A 22,904-nucleotide genomic window follows, 5' to 3' on the forward strand; every position below is an offset into this window, starting at 1 on the left:
TCCAGATGTTTGACATCAGGACGATGAGCTGATGAAACTGACAAGTTGAACGTCGTCCAATCAGAACGGACCCACCTGTTCGTTTAATAGTCGACTCGGAAGAAAGCGAACGTTTTGAGAATAAACTCCATCAATACATACCAAATTTTTAACCAAATTACCACAAAAATATGGATTGGATTCCATAAAACGCTCTTTGCAAATACAACTGATCACTTTCATTCCTCTGATCTTAACTATCAGTCAAAATAATTCCTAATTTCTGCTTTTTTTAACTCAAATATTAGGTATAATTTTATATAAGAGGGTTATTGACCATGAATTCCAAAAAGTAGTGTAAAACTATCGGTAGTAAGGTGGTTTTAAAACATTTTTAAAAAAGTCTGAAAAAGGGAGGAAAATGTCAAATTCTTCTCCATCAACACATACAGCATGTGGAGTTAAAGTGGACGGGACCAGTAACCTCTGACTAGTTCTACTTGTTGTTAAATTGCAATGTGAGCAGCAGCCAGCGGGGGTGCATAATGTCTGCAGGGGAATCGCAACCGTAGCTGCGTTGTGCGTCTGCCCTAGTTCTGATACCACGGCAGCAGAAGTGTTGCCATGGCGGGCCGCCACTTCAAAATCAACATAGAGGACACACCGTGCCAGGTTTTAAAACGTGCGATAATATCAAACACATTTGATTTTATTGGAACGTCCAAACAGGAAAAAGACGGACTCAGACTGAGTTTTATGACCACCTTACACTGAACGATTGAGACGGCGGGAGCCCACTAGCAAGACTCCCGGGATTTCATTCTGATATTGGAAAATAGTCAGCGCTAATGGCATTGCTTGAAAAGCTGTTTGGTATACAGTCGGCATGAGTTGTTACTCAAGAAGACAGAACTAAAAAAGTAATTTATCTTAAAAGAGCAAAGAGTGATAACATGATGTTGAACCTACCTGTGGTCCTTGGGTCACATTTGACCCCTTTAAAAAATGTCTATATCTGAAATATGGGTTTCTTTTTAAACAAATTACCACAAATAAATTGATTGGATTCCTTGCAACGTTCTTTACAAATACGGTTGATCACTTTTATTCCTCTGATCTTAACATTCAGTCAAAATATTTCATAATTTCTGCTTTTTTAACTCAAATATTAGGTATAATTCTATATAAACGAGGGTTATTGACCATGAATTCCAAAAAGTAGTGTGAAACTAGTGGTAGAAAGGTGGTGTTAGTGGAGGAAAATGTCACAATTTGTCAGTTTTTGACTCGGGAGGGCGACAAGGGTTAAAAAGAGAAACTAACAACATTTGAATTTCTGTAGAATCTAGTAACAGTGGGGTTTTGTGGGTCTTCCTGTTGATAGGAATACCTCAACAGCATCCTGCAGCACGCCAAGGATTTCAAGGAGTACCACCGCTCCATCACAGCGAAGCTCCAGAAGGCCACCAAAGCCGTCGCCACCTACCACGCCAACACCGAGCGCGAGCAGAAGAAGGAGAACGAGCGCATTGAAAAGGAGAGAATGCGGAGGCTGATGGTGAGACTCGGACCTATAAGCCAGACGCCTAAATGCAAAGATAAGTTTGCGTTTGCTATTCAGCATCGAACATGTCTGTGACTCTCCCCCCAGGCTGAGGATGAAGAAGGCTACCGGAAACTCATCGACCAGAAGAAAGACAAGCGTCTGGCCTACCTGCTGCAGCAGACGGACGAGTACGTGGCCAACCTCACTGAGCTGGTGCGTGCGCACAAAGCCGTGCAAGCTCTCAAAGAGAAGAAGAAGAAGAAGAAAAAGAAGGTAAATGTTTATCGTTTGGCATAGGTGATGCATCTCTTTGTACGTTTAAATTCATTAATTTCCCCACATGTACTTAAAATTTTCCTTCATGTTTTCAGAAGCCAGAGACTATGGAGGGTGGCGCTCCCGCCCTGGGACCAGATGGAGAGGTGAGGAACTACATAAATAAGATGTCATATCTTTAAAGGGCAACTACGGTACTTTTCAACCTGAAGCCTATTTTCCCACGTTTTTGTGTGAGGGATGGGGACAACAATCTTTGAAAGTGGTCCAGAAAGAAACAAGCTGCAATGCAATTGTGCACCTTCAGTTTCTGTCCACTAAAAGTGCTGTAGGCTCAGATTACTGTTGTGTCTGACAACATTATGGGAAGGTCCATACAGAGATACCTTTTGTTAAAGAGCAAGATCCTTTTAGTTTAACCAGAAATAGCTCAGCAACTGCAATTGCCAAACTCACCAGACTCCATTTAAATAAGCGGTAATTTTATCAACGTAAAACACACCCTCATTCAAAGTCGACAGACACAAAATAAAACTGTCAAAAGCCGTCTCAGTTTGTCTTTGCACTGTTCCAACGATCACCACTCTGGTTTGTCTAAAATAAACCCTTAATTCACCCATTTACATGTGGAAATATGCGGGCTCTATACACTCTAAAAGAACTGTTTATTTTAATGGAGTCTGGTGAGTTTGGCAATCGTGATTTCAGGGCTAATTTACAACCCTACTCTTTAACAAAAAAGTCTATCTCTGTAGGGATCCTTTCCATAATGTTGTCAGACCCTAAGAATAATAATCTGAGCCTGTCAGCGGCAGAAACAGAACTTTTATTGATGGAAACTGACAGTGAACATTTGTTCTGTTGGGTGACATTGTGGCTCGGTTCACGACTGCCGGTTACAGCCTTCTCGCTCCTAACTGGACCAATTTCAAAGATTTTTACTCGCATTATTAACTTAGACACCATTAAAAATAAAAAATAGGGTCCAGGTTTTGTTGTGAACAGTTTGTTGATATACTTCGATATGCCACACGTTTTTATTTCTACCAGCTTTAATGATTTTTTTTCCCATCCTCTCTTCTCTTCTTGCAGCCTTTGGATGAGACGAGCCAAATGAGCGACCTACCGGTGAAGGTGATCCACGTTGACAGTGGGAAGATCCTGACTGGGATGGAAGCACCGAAGGCTGGCCAGCTGGAGGCCTGGCTCGAAATGAACCCAGGGTCAGTGTCAAGTCTAGGAGATAGTCCCTGTTTGTTGGATTCAATAGTTTAAGTTCCGATGATAGTGCTGGAAGCAAAGTTGCAACTTGCATAAGAGCGTGTTACACAAGTGAACAACAAAGCCATGTTGACGCACATAACAAGATGTCCTTCGGCAGAACAGAAGAGACAAACCCAGTTTATCTTTTCAAATTGTTTTTAATCTTGTCTCAAATATCTTGTCCCTCCTGTAGATACGAAGTAGCGCCGCGTTCAGACAGTGAGGAAAGCGGTTCAGAAGAAGAGGAGGAGGAGGAGGTACGTGACACAGTGATCTCTGAAAATGGTCTCTTGTAATTCCCTGCAAACAGTTTTCTGATCTCCCTATTGTTTTGGACAGGAAGAGGAGGAGGAGCAACCTCATTCCTCTGCAACTCAAGCGGAAGAGAAGAAGAAGATTCCTGACCCCGACAGTGAAGAAGTATCTGAAGTGGACGTCCTGCACATCATCGAGTAAGATGGAGCCGCCGAAACTTTGGTGTTAAAGATCCTGATCTTTGATGCTACATCTACACTACTTCGTTTTCATATTGAAGCTGCGATTTTGAGACAAAAACAATCTCCGTCCACACTAGTTTTAGCTCCAGTAGCAGAACTAATCTCCGTTAATATTAGCAGGTCCGGCAACAATGTAATTTCCCATTTTATTGGGATCAATATCTATCTATCTATCTATCTATCTATCTATCTATCTATCTATCTATCTATCTATCTATCTATCTATCTATCTATCTATCTATCAAACAAATGACCATTCACACACTGGGCATGTGCGTGCCAGTGTAAACAGGAAGCAGATTTTCTGAAAATGCAGAAAATGACAGCGAAAAGTAAGAGCAGGTATTCATTATCTTGGAGCGACGCCGAGGTGGAACTGTTACTGAAAGGTCTGTCAGCTTCCTGACCAATAAGACCGATAACCGTCCACACTACAAAGCAACCTCTGGGTTTTCAAACCAAAACGGGGACAGCAGTATTTCCAAATGACTCCGTTTTAGAGGCTCTGAAGTGCCGGAGTAGTCTAGACGGCAAGGCATATACATAGCAAAAGATATTTATTTAAAAAACAAAATGTAGTAATGTGGATGTAGCCTGAGTCTCCAATAACTCTAAAATGACATTTGGTAATGATTATGTTACACAGATATAACTTTTACATCTGAACTTAGAGTAGTAGTTGTTTTCATTTGATTTTTTTTTTTTTTTTTAAATCCTCTCCAAAACCCAAATCTCACTGTGTTTTGTTGTATTTTGTGTGTATTTTTGCTTCCACCAGACACGCCAAGCAGGATGTAGATGATGAGTATGGGAATGCAAGTTTCAACCGAGGCCTGCAGTCCTACTACGCCGTGGCCCACGCTGTGACTGAGAAGGTGGACAAGCAGTCCACGCTGCTGATCAACGGGCAGCTCAAGCAATACCAGGTACACAACCAGAAACAGGTACACAACCAGAAACAGGTACACAACCAGAAACAGGCCGTACACAGGAGACTTACGTGATTCCTGGTGGGAGTCCGTCTTTACTTTGTAGTGACATTTAAAGCCACACTAAAGCACTTCTCCCGTTGTGTTCCCCCTACAGGTTGGAAGTGGAGTTGTCCATTGCATCACATTATGCAAGGTTGCCAGATTGGGTAGCGGATCAGTAGTTTGAATGAGACATTACGTCAGTGGGTAATGGACAATTCCGCTTCCAACCGGTAGGGGAAAGGTGCTTTAGTGTTGCTTTAACTAGATGGTTTAATGCAGGGGTGTCAAAACAGTCAACTTTACAAATGGCCACAATGGAAACCAGACTCAGCCGTCAGAGAATTAACAACAAATCAAGAAAAACAATTACATTTTGGGACTTCCACATAGCCGACTCACAGCCTGAATTTGAAAACTCTCTGATTGTGCGGGAGTCTCAAAATCTGCCAAATTCAGATTTTGAGTGTTGTGTAAGTGCAGTTTGAAAACCAGTCTCCCGTCTTTTCAGTTTGGTGCACCACTAGGCGGGTCATAATTGATAGTAAACTTAAATATGTTTGTGGCCCGGATCAAAATTTGCAATGGGCCGGATTTGGCCCGCGAGTTTGACACATGGTTTTATTAGATTAGATTAGATTAGATTAGATTAGATTCAACTTTATTGTCATTACACATGTACAGGTACAATGCAACGAAATGCAGTTTAGGTCTAACCAGAAGTGCAATAGCAGTAAGTGCAGGATATATACAATGGTTCCGTAAGTGCAAGACATGGATATGTAATGGATAAATATAGAAAAGAATACTATTATAAACAGAGTTTTACAGATGGGTTTGTCCTATGAATATAAAATATAGATAACAAGTATTGTGAGCAAGATTTACAGCTAGGAATTTAGTGGATATTACTATAATTGCAAATTTTTACAGATATGTGCAAATAGCACAATATACTAATGGTTTACAGATTTATGAGTTAACCCTTGTGTTGTCTTCACTTTTGGGACCCTCTAGTATGTGAGGTACTTGGGAATTTTAAAAACAATTCTGCTAAGATTTTACTTCATAATCTATTAACAAATATTGTCTTTATCTCCATTTCCAACAGCTGAGATAACATCTATGTTTAGGGAATGCATCAGTCTCTACTAGCACACTATTAAACATGGAAGTGGGGTTTGTTTTTTGTCATAAGGTTATATTTCACGTTAAAAATCCACTATGGAAAAAAAACATAAGTGGTCATATCTAGAATAATGTTCTGAATTGAGTCAGGAATACATGTTTATCACAGGAAATAAGGAAAGGACGCTGATTTCAGGTAGAAAAAAAGTACATTTGTACCAATTTTCTTCAATTTGACTCGAATACCATAGAAGGGTTAAGTAAACTATCTTTGACGTGTTTCTGGTCAGATCAAAGGTTTGGAGTGGCTGGTGTCGCTTTACAACAACAACTTGAATGGCATCCTGGCTGATGAGATGGGTCTGGGGAAAACCATCCAGACCATCGCCCTCATCACTTACCTCATGGAGTACAAGCGCCTCAACGGGCCCTTCCTCATCATCGTACCTCTCTCGTAAGCACTCCTTCCTCAGCTCCTTGGCCGCTTTCTCTGTGACACACACACACTTAAAAAACAGAGTGCTTTTACACAATGTTGTACATGTTGTCCTTTCATGTTGATATGTAGGAGTACAAACCTTTCTGGCGTGTCTCTTGTTTTCAGAACTTTATCAAACTGGGTCTATGAGTTTGATAAGTGGGCCCCGTCGGTCGTGAAAGTCTCCTACAAGGTTAGTGGCACCTACGGGATATTCTAGTCACTACAGATGTTCTGATTCCTGTATCTGAAATCTGATACCAGTGATTTTAAATATGTTTCAACATGTACAGTATGTATCTTAACTTAAGATGTATACTACTATACTACTACTATGGATGTGGTATGATTGCTACTATTGTTCAAGATTCAAAATCCTTTATTATTAACACAATGGGGAAATTTGCGTTGGGTGGGGAGTACAGGACACATAGAAACAAGCCATAAATAAATAAAAGTATAGAGAATAAATAATAAAGTTGTATGGCCTGGCTCAGGTTAAACCCTTTTGTAAAACATAAACAAATTCATTTATTCATTCAACCTTTCTTTGTACTCAGGGGTGACAAGGCCTGACAATAAAACTAATTATTATCATATCATTTTAGTGTGAACTCATTAATAACTACAAATAACTAATGTTAGGGAAATCTGTTTATGTTTTGTAATCCGTTTCTGGATTAAAAAAAAAAAGTACATATTGGCCGATATATCGGCGTATCGGATTTTAAAATAACCAAATATTGGTATTGGTATCGGCCTTAAAAATCCTTTATTGGTCGGGCTCTAATTGGATCGCCCCTGCACCAAAGAGCACCTTATTAGACTTTGTTTCTACCGACTCCAAAAGGCTCCAGGCTCCTTTTTCTCTGTCTTCCCTTCCCTTACTCGCCGATACCAGCATTTTAGGCAGTATCAGAGGCATTTGCGAAACTGGGATTGTTATGGGAACAACTCTACTTGCAGTCCCTTTTTATGTTAAAGGGTAAAGGTCACTTATGCATTGAATGGTTTATGCCTTTGAAAATGCACGCTAAGCTAATTGTGTTCCATGTCCAGGGGTCTCCAGCTGCTCGCCGTGCATTCATTCCCATCTTGCGCAGCGGCAAGTTCAACGTGCTGCTCACCACGTACGAGTACATTATCAAAGACAAGCAGGTGCTAGCGAAGGTAAGGAAGCATCTTAAGGTTTAGGTCACATGCCTCAGTTTTTTCTCCGCCGTTTGCCTCTCTTTCTAACTTCCACGTTTCCCCATAAGCTTCGTTGGAAGTACATGATCGTGGACGAGGGCCACCGTATGAAGAACCACCACTGTAAGCTGACCCAGGTCTTGAACACTCACTACTTGGCCCCGCGCCGCCTGCTGCTCACAGGCACTCCACTGCAGAACAAGCTGCCCGAGCTCTGGGCCCTGCTCAACTTCCTCCTGCCCACCATCTTCAAGAGCTGCACCACGTTTGAGCAGTGGTTCAACGCCCCCTTTGCCATGACTGGAGAGAAGGTGAGTCGAGGTCTGGGGGGGCAGGGTTCAAAACCAGCCGAATGGGTAGTGAATGTTCAGAAGATACCGGCCACTCAACAGATTATCTTTTTTTTTCCTTCGGCCAAATCTACCAGCCAATTGTATATTTTAAGGGGGGTTGTGCTGGTTGAATTTGAACTAGATTTGCTAACAGCATGCTAACAGTAGCTTTGCTCTCCTCCCATTGAAATCTCCTTCGATAGAGGGAGGTAGCAGGGAGTGCTAGCTGGCCAGCTAGCTGACTAAGCATAAGAAGTGTCCAGTGCTCATACAGCTACAGTAGCTAACGTTATTCAGTTGTTAGGTAGCCCAGCGCTAATATCCACGGTACAAACAATCACACTAAAATAAAGGAATGGGCACGTTGAACGTACTTGTAACGCTATAAAGTTACCGTACACATTAGCTTGGTGGCTGGCATGAGCAACATGTCATAGTATCACATTGTAGTAAGATTGTGAGTATTGAATATATTGAAGAAATACTGACGCCAAAATTGTGTAATCTAGTTCTCATCCCCGTCCCTACTAGGTAGCATTAACAAATAAATGACAATTAACTGCAGTCTGGAATAAACTCCCAGAAACCTGCAGATCCGCTGCTACTCTCAGTTCTTTTAAATCAAGGTTGAAGACCTTTCTTTTTGATGCTGCCTTTCTTTAAATGACTGCTCATTTCTTTAAATTTCTTATGCTGCACTGTAACTTTTATTCTTGTGTTTTATGTGTCCTAATGTTTCTATTTTGTTTTTAACTGTCCATGTGTTTTATTGGTTTTTAATGCTTATGACTTTTAACTGTTTGTACTTGTGTTTTATCTGTTTAACTGATTTTGTGTAAAGCACTTTGAATTGCCCTGTTGCTGAAATGAGCTCTACAGATAAAGCTGCCTTGCCTTGCCTTGCAGTATTGCATCACTAAGTGTTAAGTAGGACTCAAATTCATCACAATACTGCACAATAAGTGCAACTTGCACAAACATAGGTTTTACTGACATCTTTATAAATATTATTTAAGTAGTTGTACTTTTTATTTGTACATTTTTTCCTTTGTATTTTTTTGTATCTTTATGATTTCTTCTATATTCTGTATGCGTGCTGTGTACATTTTGCTGCCGTAGCACTGAAATATACCAATCCTTGATCAATGAAGTCTATGTAACCTGATCTAAAATATTGGATGCGTCCCTCTTTTTGTCCCCTGAAGGTGGACCTGAATGAAGAAGAGACCATCCTGATCATCCGACGTTTACACAAAGTGCTCCGGCCTTTCCTGCTGCGCCGACTCAAGAAGGAAGTGGAGGCCCAGCTGCCCGAGAAGGTCGGCCCGTTCGCTTTCATTCAGATGAGATTTCATCCTCCACGATTTCATTCCTGCATGAGTGGTTCCCAGTCTTTCTGTGGACATTCATTACATCAAGTTATCGATATCATTCGGTGTCAGAATCAGAATCAGAAATACGTTATTGATCCCCGAAGGGAAACTCTGTGTTGCAGTTGCACAAATAGTATAAATACCAGAGTAGAAATATAAATAAAAAAATATAAGGAGTGTGGATATGTACGGTATTTACATAGTTAAAGGAATATTATGATACAGTATTTACATAATTAACATAATTTAAGGAGTTGCAATGGTGAAAATAATAATAGTAGCAGTTGAGTATTGCACACATTTCAGGCCGGTGTTATTCCACAAAACGGATAATATGTGTGTGTGTGTGTGTGTGTGTGTGTGTGTGTGTGTGTGTGTGTGTGTGTGTGGTGTGTGTGTGTGTGTGTGTGTGTGTGTGTGTGTGTGTGTGTGTGTGTGTGTGTGTGTGTGTGTGTGTGTGTTGTGTGTGTGTGTGTGTGTGTGTGTGTGTGTGTGCGTGGCGCGCGACACACTTAAAGGGAGGAGTTATAAAGTTTGATGGCCACAGGCTTTGCTGACTTTTTTAGCTGTTGTTTTTTTTCTCCGATTGGTGGTTTGTAGGTGGAGTATGTGATCAAGTGCGACATGTCGGCGCTACAGAGGGTTTTGTACCGACACATGCAGGCCAAGGGAGTCTTGCTCACAGATGGATCAGAAAAAGACAAGAAGGTAAGAACCAGAAGAAAACGTCCTTCAATTTGAAGTGAAATCCTATTTCGTAGAAATTTAAAATCCAGTAAAATTCTTAATTTTAATGCTCTAAAATAATAATAATTATTAATAATAATTTTTCCTCCTCTTCTAATTTTCCCCCAGGGTAAAGGTGGCACGAAGACCCTGATGAACACTATCATGCAACTGCGAAAGATTTGCAACCACCCCTACATGTTCCAGCACATCGAGGTACCAGACAGCAGCTCCACCTTTCTCTAGAGTCGTAACAAGAGTAGACATAGTTTTAGAATTCATGGCAACATAAATGTTGGTTGTGTTTTCCAGGAGTCTTTCTCGGAGCATCTCGGCTATTCTGGTGGAATCGTGAGTGGGTACGTGAGGTTTGAGTCATGTGTGTGTTTGTACTTCTCGTGTGTGTGTCTTGTTCAGGGGTCGATGCATTTGGAGGACCTCCAGGGACATGGAAATTGAAATAGAGGATTTATTTAATATCTAATTGTACATTAAAAACAGTATAATATAATAAATTGGTTTTGAAATCCATTATTTACTCCATTATTGAATAGAGAAGCTTTAAAACGGGAAAGAAATGCATAATTCAAAAAATAAATGTAAATTGACTGTATGTATATAGCGCTTTTCTAGTCTTAACGACCACTCCAAAGAGCTTTTACATAGCATAGGAACTATTTGCACACATTCATACACAAAAAAAGAAAGAAAGAAGGATACAGCTTTTAATAAGACATCTAAAAGGACAATGCCTGTCCTCGTCTTAGAATCAATTTCATTGCTGCTGTTTCTTGTCTAATTTGGAAATTGATTTGCAAAATCCTTTCGCCTCTATTTAGCCTTTCCGTGAGACTTACGGGGGGGGGGTAAAACAATGCAAATTAGCATGGGAAAAAGCTCTCTGATTGGTCAATGAGCTGCCCACACCTCAAAGACTCAATCTAGACCGGTTAGCTTTCGTTCCCAGAGAGACCGCAGTAGCCTGATAATGTATGAAAACCACTAAGTATCCTAAAATCAGAAGTGTCAGAAAAAGATGTGATTGTTGGGACATTTGCACATCCCTAACATGTTGGGTACCGGCTCATTCTTCCTCCTCGTGTCCCCCCTTCTGCCTGTCCAGCCCGGACCTGTACCGCTCTTCTGGGAAGTTTGAGCTGCTGGATCGCATCCTGCCCAAGCTGAGGGCCACCGACCACAAAGTGCTGCTTTTCTGTCAAATGACCTCACTCATGACCATCATGGAGGACTACTTTGCCTACCGTAACTTCAAGTACCTGCGTCTGGACGGTGAGACCTCTGACCAAGTTATTTGTGGGCCTGGCGCTGTCTCCTCATCACACGGAAACAATGAGGGATTCACTTCCTTTTCACAGTCTGATCTTTCCCCCCCGTCCCCCCAGGAACCACCAAGGCAGAGGACCGCGGCATGCTGCTAAAGACATTCAACGACCCGGCCTCGCAGTACTTTGTGTTCCTGCTCAGCACCAGGGCCGGGGGCCTGGGCCTCAACCTGCAGTCGGCCGACACCGTCATCATCTTTGACAGCGACTGGAACCCACATCAGGTACTCAGATGTTGTAGTGGTGTCATGGTTTCTATTTTAAAATGGAAATTGAGCAAAATTAGCTTTCAATTTAGAGTTTCAAAATCAGAAGCAGGATCGGCAATGCCCCCAGTATTCTTTTCTCGTTATACCCCCCATGCCTATTTGTGCAGGTCCTAAGAGAAACAACAACAGACACAGCGTAGATAGTGTTTTCCTGCAGGTTTGTGGAAGACTTGGGTGCACATATTTGTCCAGGGGGGTTAGAAGTCCGCCGTCAAGAAAATGTTAAGTTTTTAATTTAAAAAACATCAATTTGGACCATTATTATTGCAATATCTGTGTCTAAAACTTTGGAAAACCTGCAGCAGATAAAACATAAATAACACAACTACAATCATCAGATCTGAGAGAAGTCATTTAGGATCATTCGTTTGGGTTAAGCGGAGCCCAAAACGACCTTAAGAACCTCTTGTTCCAACCATTGTTGGAAAGTACCCTCCTGCCATATACTGGCTCTTATTGTGGCATTGAAGACCCTGTTGAAAAATGTTTTTATTTTATTTTTTCAAAGATTTGTTTTGGGAATTTTCCCCCTTTATTTTTGACAGGTCAGCTGAATACATGAAAAGGGGAGAAAGGGGGGGGGGGGGGGATGACATGCAGCAAAGGGCCGCTGGTTGGAGTTGAACCCGCGGCTGTTGGGTCAATGAGCAAACCTCCGTATACGGGCGAGCGCTCAACCAACTTGAGCTACCCGGGCGCCCAGTTAAATAATAACTTATGGTCTTCAAATAAAGTCCATGTAACTCAACCTCTGATGCTCATGTTCTTTTGAATGTTTGTATTTATTTTTTTATTCTGTGGTGTTGTAGTTCTTTCTTTTGCTAGTGCAAATACAATTTAGCTAATTATGACTAAAAATGAGACCAACATGCAACTTCTAATCACCAAACGCCTCCCGATACGATATCATCACGATACTTGCCATTATGCCACTTATTGCTATTTTAAACATATTGCAATATTCTGTGATAAATTGCAATTTATAACCTTTTTTCCAACTTCTATTTTTTCCCAATTTCAAATGACGTCCCCAAAAGGAAACTTAGTCAACATCTGTTTCATCTAAAAAGAAACAATTCTCTGTTTGTTCATCTCACTTCAATTTTATTGCTGCAAAATGGGACAAACTGCCCAACACATATATAGTATATAATAAAAGATCGATGCTTGGCGCCTGTGTATCGATACAGTATTGCCACTGAAAATATTGCGATACTATCCTGCATACATTTTTTCCCACCCCTAAAAGTAACAAAGATTTACAGTACTGACTGTTTTTCTCCCCCTCACCACACCCCCGCTCTCTCCACCCTCCCTAATCCGCGTGTTTGTGCTCCCGCAGGACCTGCAGGCCCAGGACCGAGCCCACCGCATCGGGCAGCAGAACGAGGTGCGCGTGCTGCGCCTCTGCACCGTCAACAGCGTGGAGGAGAAGATCCTGGCGGCCGCCAAGTACAAGCTGAACGTGGACCAGAAGGTCATCCAGGCGGGCATGTTCGACCAGAAGTCGTCCGGCTGCGAGCGTCGGGCCTTCCTCCAGGCCATCCTGGAGCACGAGGAACAGGACGAGGTCGGGGCTCGAGGAGGCTGTCGTACTAGGGGGGCGTGGGTGGGTGTGATCTGAACCTGTCGCCATATTGCCCACCCACCCACATCTGCCTGTGTGCTGCCTCACTTCTCCCTTCTTTTCTCTTTATTTCTCTCTCCTTCCCCAGGGTTTCTGAGCTTTCATCAATCCAGACTTCTCCTTTCTGTATTTCTGCTTCAAACCTTTTTTTACTCTTTTTTTTCCTCTCTCTGCTGTTTTTTTTTTACCTTTGCAAGTATATTTTGTTAGTGATGCATCAATTAATCGGCCATTATTTGTGTTCATACCTAACAGCAAATAAGATGACATTTACCAATGGTCATGGCTAATATTTGTCTGTTGTGTTGCATCAATTTTGCGCCGGCTGCATGTTGCGTTGGTTATTAGCAGTTATTAGTTATTAGTCAAATTGTGACATACTGTAGCTAGCATATGTTGCACCTGCTGATTCTGGGAAGAAGCCCCTGGCTACACACGACTCTGGCGTGATGTAAGAATGCAGTGGATGCTGTGCACATGCGTGGTTTCTTCATAAAGGAAAAGGGGAAAAATCAGCTACTAGAACGTTGTATTTTGTACGAAAAACCCAAAGAGTTTCTATAAATCTACATTTATTTTGTTTCACAAAAAGGTTGTTTTTTGTCGAGCTGTGAAAGTCCTGAAGTGTTTTCTCATTGAGCATGTAGTTGTATAGCAGCTTAAAATAGTGGTTTTATTTGAAGAAGGTTAAGTTAAAGGTTGTTCCATGAATCTGTGCTCATTCAGAGATAATGACGGGCCACATCATTTTAAAACTGTCTATTTTAGTTAATATGTAGTTGTTTACTTGAAGATTTCTCGGTTTCCCTCATACAAAAGAGGGAATAAATAACAACTATAAATAATATATTTAAGAACATCTATCGGCCAAAATTGTGATTTTAAACATCAGTATTGGCCCAGAAGTTAATTGGTGCGTCACTGCTTTGTATCCCTCTTTTTTCTCTCTGCTTTTCTATCCTTGAATAATGCTTTTTTTGCCTCCTAACTGTAACAGGACAATACAATTCTACTGATAACTCAAACATTTACAAATGCTAAGCTATTTACACTGTGTTGAATACATCCTCCCCCCCTTCTGTGTAGGTGAGAGTTGCTAGTTCAAAGACGTGGCTCTGAGGTGCCACATTAACCCGTCTGCGCCTCCGTCCAATCACACGTCTTTATTTGTCTGCAGGAGGAAGACGAAGTGCCCGATGACGAGACGGTCAATCAGATGATAGCCAGAAGTGAAGAGGAGTTTGAACAGTTCATGGTTAGTCCCTCTTTTTCTTATAAGTTATTACGTACTTTGGCAATCCCAAAGTAGCCCAGGAAAATTAGGAACGTTTCCAGACTCTGACGTCTTTGTTTTTGATGCCGTGATATTCAGAAGGTCCTAAATTTCATTCAGAATGGTCTTAACCCTCATGTTGTCCTTGGGTCAGATTTGACAAAAAAATTAAAATGGGCCGTCGAAATAAGCGCTGAGAATATCAACATTAAAAATATAACAAAAAAAACAAACATTGAAAACGTGACAAAATGTTGAAAAAAAAGTGAGCAAAAGGATTTTTGCTTTCAGCTTCTACGCTCAAAGGCTATGTTCACACCAGAAAAAATTGACTAAGGTACTTTTTGTAGTAAAACACAAAAAAAAAGCAGCCGAGAGCGTCATTTGTTTCTGTAAGTAAGTAAGTAAGATTTATTTATATAGCACCTTTCACAGATAAAAATCACAAAGTGCTTCACAGTAAAATGAGTACAATATAATGCAATAGACACTTAAAAACAAATGGAAAACATAAAAACAAAACCATAAAAAAAAATGTAACTGCTGCTACAGTATCCTGGCTAGAAGGCTATGCGGAGCGGGGCTAACATTAGATAGAACAAAGTGGTGGAGCGAGCTAGAGGAGAGAGAGAGAGCGGGGCTAACTTCAGATAAAACAAATTGAGTTCCCTGTAGAGGGAACGCGCTTGTCAAAAACACGCTTGATGTAGAGCGTTTATTCAGAACTAACCTTTTTCTACTTTAGAAAGACGCTCCGAACGGCAGAAAAAGAAGTCTGCGGTGGAGTTGTTTTGAAAACATGGTTTACTCCATAGGATTATAATGTAAAATAGACACTGGCAGCTCAAAAAAAGACACCAAGTGTAAACACACGAGCTCGGTTGACTCTTTTAAAACTCAAATGAATTTAAAAATGAAAATTCTGGCTTTTTTCTACGGTCTACTTTTAGCCCTTCTCTTTTTATAGTTTTTTTATTCTCTTCTTGTTACATTACATGTAATTTAGCTGACGCTTTTATCCAAAGCAACTTCCAATTAAGTGCATTGGCTTTAAATGAGAAAAAGAGCCATATGAAAGTGTTACTGCTTTGATAGCACACTGTACAGCACTTTGAGCTGCCTTTAAATGTATGAAAAGAGCTATACAAATAAAGTTATTATTAAACTCACAAATTGCATGCTGCATTTTTGTTTCTTAATTCCAGCGCATGGACCTGGACAGACGCCGCGAGGACGCCCGCAACCCTAAGAGGAAACCCCGTCTGATGGAGGAGGACGACATGCCCAGCTGGATCCTGAAAGACGACGCCGAGGTCGAGAGGCTGACCTGCGAAGAGGAGGAGGAGAAGATGTTCGGCCGCGGATCGCGCCAACGCAAGGAAGTGGACTACAGCGACTCGCTCACTGAGAAACAGTGGCTGAAGGTGGGGCCTTCTGTCCAGTTGGTCAGGCTGTTCTCATGTTGATAATAATAATAATAATAATAATAATAATCTTTATTTGTAGAGCACTTTTCAAAAGCAAGTTACCAGGTGCTTTAACAAGTGTAAAGACAGTAATACCCAAGAGACGACAATACAAAAAGATAAAAGCATGAAAACATTGAAAGACTAAAATACAGATAAATATAAAATTCGTAAAATACAATAAAATAAAAGGTATCAAGATCGGGAAAAGCTCTCATATAAAAGTCTGTTTTAAGAAGCAACTTAGAAGAGTTCCCTGACTCAGCTGACCTGATTTCCTCGGGAAGGCTGGTCCAGAGCCCTGGGGGTCCTGACACCAAACCCCCTGTCCCCTTTAGTTTTCAGTCGAGACTCTGGAACAGATAGCAGACCTCTGCCCGAGGATCTCGAGGTGCGTGCTGGTGTATATGGGACTAATGATCCCTTTGTACATGCCTGCAACAAAAAGTAATCCACTAGTATTCCACGTATTTAATAACGAATGCACCACGTTGGCAGCCGCTGTAAGATTTGCGTAGCCACAAGTTCGCGGGTAGGCCTGCACGATTTATCGTTATGAAAGCTTGATCTCAATTCACCCTGTTCACAATCTACTTTTTTAAATAACTTTGATTTTATTTGATTCTTTGATTCTCATTTAATTTTACGAACCTACTGCATCACAAACGCTGCTACTTTCTTCTGTATAGAATAGGTTTTAAAGCGCTGCACACTCCCCGTTCTCTTCATTGAAGCCTCTATGTCTGTCTGTCATATGTTCTCTGTGTTTACAGGCTTTTGGTGATGTGCTATAGATGCCAAAAAAACATCTATGTTTGGTACTGCCAATTTGTTTTGTTATGGTAAAAAAAAAAAAAAAAATCGTGGCAGATAATCGTGATTTCAATTCTAAGCAAAAAAATTGTGATTCATATTTTTCCCCGAATCGTGCAGGCCTAGTCGCGGGTTTCAAGAAGGAGAGCGGAGGTTGGGTCCCTGAAGAAGTTAAGGGGACGCCTTCTCCAGGGAAACGGCTGTTTGTCCCGGCAGTGCTACTAAAGGGAGCCAGTGTTTCCCCCAAACAGCAATCTCTTTTTCTAATCTTAACTAGTCCAGGGATTAAAGTATTCCGGCACCGTGCCGGATCTGGAATCAGCAAGGATTATGTTATTTAAACATAACGGCCTTTTTCTAAGAGTTTAGACGTCCATAGCTATACAAAGTTTCTAATAAATGTGAATACATGAAGCAACTAATGTCAACATGGACCAAATCATGAATTTACTATTTTGCTTTTTTGATGATGACCCGGCCAAAGTAACATCACAACATCTAGTTTTGTCTTCACAATGATTCAATGTAGGAGTATGATGTTATTGCAACATGAAAATCTACATTGACTCTTAATCTAATATAAGGTTGGAAGTAAAGAAGTAAACATGTATTCAAAACTGTTTAACTAATTTTCAAATAAACTTTAACGAGTGCATATAGTAACATAAGTAAGTTTCAGGCTCATGATTTTTTTCACTTTAAGCCCTGCTAGTTGTTTTGGTGCCTAAAGTTATCTCTTGTCGCCGCTGTCTCCTTTTTGTCGGTTAAACTCAGCTGCCACGCCTCTGTTTCAACCATAATGTCAGTATGCTACGTACCCGGCTCACAGTCATCTTCTTCGTTTCACTTTACATGTAACGGACTAGCGGTCACCGTATTTTCGTAGGCTATCCTACAAATTGTTGTGCTTACGTTTTCGTGCATCAAAGGATCCCGTTCGTGAGAATGACTTAAATGACTTTACATCTTTATGAGATAGAAGGGAATCCACGTAATGAAGTTAATTTTTCTTTCTCACTGATAATTTCCCCGCGCCACAGGCCATAGAGGAGGGCAATCTAGAGGACATCGAGGAGGAAGTGCGTCACAAAAAGACGACCAGAAAGCGCAAGAGAGACCGCGACCACGACGGCGGGCCGGCCACGCCCAGCTCCAGCAGCGGCCGCGGGCGGGACAAGGACGAGGAGGTGAAGAAGGCGAAGAAACGCGGCCGCCCGCCCTGCCGAGAAGCTGTCCCCCAACCCTCTGTCCCTCACCAAGAAGATGAAGAAGATCGTCGACGCCGTCATCAAGTATAAGGACGGGTGAGAACAGTACCGCATGTCTGTCAGCTCACTAGGTAATGTTAGAGAGAGAACCTCGGTAGGACTGTCACTATCATCTGAAGAAAGGATATTAATCAACGTCCGTTACATTCAAGCCGTTGCTAAATGAGTTGTTGTCATTACCTGAAAATTCCTCATGGGGGAGACAGAAGCTACTGTAGCTTTAAGATTCTCTGATTGCAGCTTGTTAAATGTGAATATTTTCTAGTTCTTTGAGTTTTTTTGAGACATTTGAGGACTTCACCTTAGACTTTGAGAAACCCTAAACCACATTTTCTTCTTACCATTTTCTGACAATAATCAACCATGAAAATAATTGTGTTAGAGTCAGTTGCAGCCCTAGTCATTTTAGATTCCGCATTGACTAACGGAGATACTAAGAAACCATCGCCCTTGTCTCAGTAGTAACGGGCGACAGCTGAGCGAAGTCTTCATCCAGCTGCCCTCTCGCAAGGAGCTGCCCGAGTACTACGAGCTCATCCGCAAGCCAGTGGACTTCAGAAAGATCAAGGTAGGGATCAAAAGTCACGCCCATGTGTTCTGCATGTTAACATTTTCACCATTAGCTTGGGGTGTGGGGGTGGGGGTGTGATGTGTGTGAGAACAGAGTAATTTCTAAGGGTGTACGATTCAAAAAAAAAATGTCCCGATTCCGATTTTTAGGATCACAATTCGATTCAATATCGATTTTCGATTCAAAAACGATTCTCTGTTCAAAAAAAGATATGTATGCAGTATGTATATGTACCGTTGTGTGTGTGTGTGTGTGTGTGTGTGTGTGTGTGTGTGTGTGTGTGTGTGTGTGTGTGTGTGTGTGTGTGTGTGTGTGTGTGTGTGTGTGTGTGTATACACACACATTGCAGTAAAGATACAATAATCACATGAATCATGTTTTAAATATGAATAGATTTTTGGAGTTCTCTGAATTGATTTTGAATCTGTAGAGCTTGAATCGCGATTCAAAATTGTTTTTGTACACCTCTCGTAATTTCCCAGCTTGGGATGAATAAAGTTCCTCTATCTGAGTGTCTGTTTGTCTGACTGCTGCCTTCCGTTGTTCCCTCCTCCATCAGGAGAGGATCCGCAGCCATAAGTACCGCAGCCTGAACGACCTGGAGAAGGACGTGATGCTGCTGTGTCAAAACGCCCAGACCTTCAACCTGGAGGGGTCTCTGGTGAGTTAAATGTAACTCAACTTAACCCGGACCCCGTTCTCCCATGTTTTTGTGTCTTGTGATTGTGTAAGCCTGACTGCAGCAAAACACGCTGCAATGTAACGTTAATGGGCAATTGTTCAGTTCACTTCAGTTTCCGTCCACTAAAAGTTCTGTTTCTGCCGCTGACAGGCTCAGAATATTATTCTAAGTGTCTTACAATGTTATGTAAAGGATCCCTACAGAGATAGACCTTTTTCTTAAAGAGTAACATCCTTTTTGTCTAACCTAAAACTGCCATGAAATTGCCATCTCCCAACCCACCAGACTTCATTTGAGTAAATGGTCATTTTATCATTGTATAACACACTTTATTCAAAGTCGACCGAAACAAAATAAAACTATCAAAAGCCTTTGTGGTTCATCTTTTCACTGTTCAACGATTACCACCCTGGTTTGTCTGAAATAATCCCTAAATTCGCTCATTTACATGTGAAATATTACAGGCTGTATGTACGCTAAAAGTGATGATTATTTAAATGGAGTCTGGTTAGTTTGGCGATAGCAATTTCGTGGCTGTTTCTGGTTAAACAAGAAGGATCTCACTCTTAAACCCTAAGGTCTATCTCTGTTGGGATGCTTTCCATAATGTTGTCAGACACTTAGAATAATATTCTGAGCCTGTCAGCGGCAAAAACAGAACTTTTAGTGGACGGAGATTAAAGGAGAACATTTGTCCTGCATCCCGGTTTGCAGCGGGCTGGCTAACTACTGGACCAAATATCAAAGAGTTTGGTTCACGTTAATCACTTAAACACCAATGCAAAATAGTGTCCAGGATGAAAATACCCTTTAAAATTACCCTTTAAACCATGAGCTCACCAACATTGGATATATTTGAGTGATTTAGACGTTTAACAAACATTCTTGGGGCCCGGTCTTGCACCCGGCGCCATGCAAAGCCAGACGCAACTGTCTTTGTGTTTGCTAGTTTAAGACAGACGCAGTTGTTAATTTCACGTCCTGCGCTCACATTGTTTAAATAGCAAATGCTCCTGCGCCAAGCCGTGCGCCCATGGGTGTGCAGGTCTTACAGGGAGGTGTGTTCAGGTGCATTCTGGGCGTATTGCTATCTTGTGGCAGCAGAAAGTGATCCATTGACCAACAAAAACCTGGTCTGAAGTCAGTAGCGCAGCATTTCATTGTTATTTTAACAGTGCATTAGTAAAATAGGCCTTATGCACACTATGCAGGGTACGCACAACAGCACACAGATGCAAAAGATTACAAATAAAAATATGAAGGCGCAAACCTGCCGTCATAATAGTAATGCACCAAGGTACAAACGTGCCTGGCTGTTAATGGGAGTAGGAGATGACACTCTGATTCATTGCATGTTAAGCCCAGAACACACCTATGAATTAAGGAAGACACTAAGTACAACCCTTTTGAACCATGCACACGGACCCTTTTTCCGACGTGAAACTGGAAAAAGTGGATTTGGACACGTCCTAAATGCACCTGTGCCTTACGCTTCTTGCCGTGTGCAAATCTGTAAAAAGCTTAAAGTCACCGGAAGTAGAAAAGGGCGTCCGTCTGGAAAATGCTTCTCAGAGCAAAGGAGAGACATTATTATAATCAATCTCTTTTTGTAAACCCGTTCAGATCTACGAGGACTCCATTGTGCTGCAGTCCGTCTTCACCAGCGTGAGACAGAAGATCGAGAAGGAGGACGAGAGCGAAGGGGAGGACAGCGAGGAAGAGGACGACGACCTGGACGAAGGCTCGGAGTCTGAGTGTGAGTATCAGGAACCCGGCGTTGTTCACGCCCAACGGCAGAGCCTCAGCCGCTGCAGATATTAAACCCGATCTCTGGATCTCTGTCACAGCTCGTTCAGTGAAGGTGAAGATCAAGCTGAGCCGGAAGGAGAAAGGGGAGCGCGGGGGGAAAGGACAGCGGCGGAGGGGCCGCGGGGCCCGGGCCAAACCGGTGGTGAGCGACGACGACAGCGAGGAGGAACAGGAAGAGGTGAGACGAGACGCTCGCACACGGGAAGGGGGGTCCCGCCGAGAGAGACACTGGCACTAAACTAAATGTCGTTCCATTGAACTCGGGAGCCGAAGCTGCGAATGACGTGACACCCGCGTTGAATGGGCTCCAGTTACAAGGCAGAGTTTCATTGTTTTCATAGAATAGAATAGAATAGAAAGCCTTTATTGTCATTGTACACAATTGAAGCAACCCCGTTACGGTGTTGACACAAAAATATAAGAAATGTAAGATAACAAGATAAAATATCAAAAATATAAAGTCAGAAATATAAAGTGTAGGTAGTGCAGAGAAAAAAGAGAAGGGGGGGGGGGCGGGGCCTGGTGCACAATCCTGAGTCTGGAGAGACACTGTTTACATATATAAAATAGCTCTGAAGACACATTATGTGAAAGAAGATAAGTATTAACAAATTTGTAAATATTGCGCTGTATGAAATTGCACAGATTCCAGTGTCCTTCGAGGTCAATTAAACATTAAACATCACCGTTAATCTCCAGTAATGTATTCTGTGTGGATATGCAGCTACATACGTCTGAGACGTCAGACCCGGGCCACGCGTAAAATAAAACAACCTAAAAGCAAAAACTGAAAGCTATTCTGAAAAACTCAAACTAAACAAAAATGAAATCCATGAGTCCAAAATAAAATGAAATTCAAAACAATGATTGTAACCTTGTTGGTCTCACGATTCAATTCAATTACAATTATCCTGTCTACAATTTGATGTGTATGCACTACCACACATTGACAAATCCAAGCAGTCAGATAGATAGATAGATAGATAGATAGATAGATAGATAGATAGATAGATAGATAGATAGATAGATAGATAGATAGATAGATATACACACAGTGTATTTATAAACTCCCCTTTTTATTGTATAAGCTCTTTAAAAAGACTCTTCCTGAATGTAGCGGAGTATGAAGACAGCAGACAAAAGGCAAAAACAACAAATACAGTGACTGGAAAATCATCAGTAGGCATTAATCTATTATGGTCTGTCCCTGCATGGATGCGATGATTAATTCCCCCCCACCTATAACCTGTGTGTGTGGTGTGGTCCTCTGCATAACTCTTCTCGATAAGTACACAAGTCCATCTTTGTTTCCAGGAGCGTTCGGCCAGTGGCAGCGAGGAGGACTGAAGGAACCCCTCCTGATTGGACCAACGGCCCACTGAGCCCCTGGACTGGACTTTATATATTTTACTTAGATACAGCAGGGAGACAGTTGGTGGACAAGGCCTAGTTTTACCTAGATGAGCTGGTTTTTAGTGAGACCGTTGTATTCTCATTAAAGTACACCATTCATTGAAACCCAATTGGGGGAGAAAAAAAAAGCTATGACCCATTCACTTCCATATTTAAACCATTTTTCCAAGTATGAATAGTAGTGTCTCTTTGCCTTTTTTTGTTTTCTCCTGTTAAGTGGAAAATTGACAGAGCCTGACTTATAGACTGATCGTGGGCCATAAAGAAAGCTAACTGTTTTTTTTGTTTTTTTTAAAAGTGGTATTCATTTTGTCGTCTTTTTACTTTTAAGACAGAGCGTACATGTGAACCAGGAGTCACTGCGTTCCCTGAAGTTTTTTGAATGCATGTTGTGCGTGTCTGTGGAAATGCACCTGGATGTGTCTTCGCTATTATCTCTGTGTTTAATTTAAGACTACAAGCGGGATCGCGGTACATCCCACCCTGCAGCCCCTCCCTCTCAGGCTGTGGATGTGAAGGGGGGGGGGGGGGGGGGGGGAGGGATAGGACCATTTTCTCGTGTCGGTGTCACTGGATTCCAAAAAGTACAATAAAGGCATCTCGTAATTAA

At 41.7% G+C, this 22,904-nt stretch overlaps 1 protein-coding gene and 1 long non-coding RNA gene across 2 annotated transcripts in view; one reads left to right on the forward strand and one right to left on the reverse strand.

Moving 5' to 3' along the window:
• The window catches only part of smarca4a (SWI/SNF related BAF chromatin remodeling complex subunit ATPase 4a), a 38,159-nt gene extending 15,255 nt beyond the window's left edge, over positions 1–22,904 (forward strand). Inside the window, 27 exon segments of the mRNA XM_032536536.1 lie at positions 1,364–1,537; positions 1,631–1,798; positions 1,897–1,947; positions 2,894–3,024; positions 3,258–3,321; positions 3,404–3,516; positions 4,340–4,487; positions 5,951–6,114; positions 6,265–6,331; positions 7,198–7,308; positions 7,398–7,640; positions 8,867–8,980; positions 9,635–9,742; positions 9,890–9,976; positions 10,073–10,119; positions 10,884–11,050; positions 11,164–11,327; positions 12,715–12,981; positions 14,177–14,254; positions 15,478–15,696; positions 17,592–17,768; positions 17,770–17,855; positions 18,282–18,387; positions 18,950–19,051; positions 20,696–20,828; positions 20,920–21,059; positions 22,196–22,904. Coding sequence (XP_032392427.1) covers positions 1,364–1,537; positions 1,631–1,798; positions 1,897–1,947; positions 2,894–3,024; positions 3,258–3,321; positions 3,404–3,516; positions 4,340–4,487; positions 5,951–6,114; positions 6,265–6,331; positions 7,198–7,308; positions 7,398–7,640; positions 8,867–8,980; positions 9,635–9,742; positions 9,890–9,976; positions 10,073–10,119; positions 10,884–11,050; positions 11,164–11,327; positions 12,715–12,981; positions 14,177–14,254; positions 15,478–15,696; positions 17,592–17,768; positions 17,770–17,855; positions 18,282–18,387; positions 18,950–19,051; positions 20,696–20,828; positions 20,920–21,059; positions 22,196–22,228 — 3,462 coding nt within the window. The 3' untranslated portion in view covers positions 22,229–22,904.
• Positions 373–15,137, reverse strand: LOC116702417 (uncharacterized). Its single transcript, XR_004335161.1, has 4 exons — positions 15,072–15,137; positions 11,764–11,775; positions 7,171–7,176; positions 373–383 (listed from the first exon to the last, which is right to left on the reverse strand). It is a non-coding gene; the product is annotated as an uncharacterized LOC116702417 (long non-coding RNA).

Source organism: Etheostoma spectabile, chromosome 15, assembly GCF_008692095.1.
Source record: "Etheostoma spectabile isolate EspeVRDwgs_2016 chromosome 15, UIUC_Espe_1.0, whole genome shotgun sequence".
Lineage (NCBI taxonomy): Eukaryota > Metazoa > Chordata > Actinopteri > Perciformes > Percidae > Etheostoma > Etheostoma spectabile.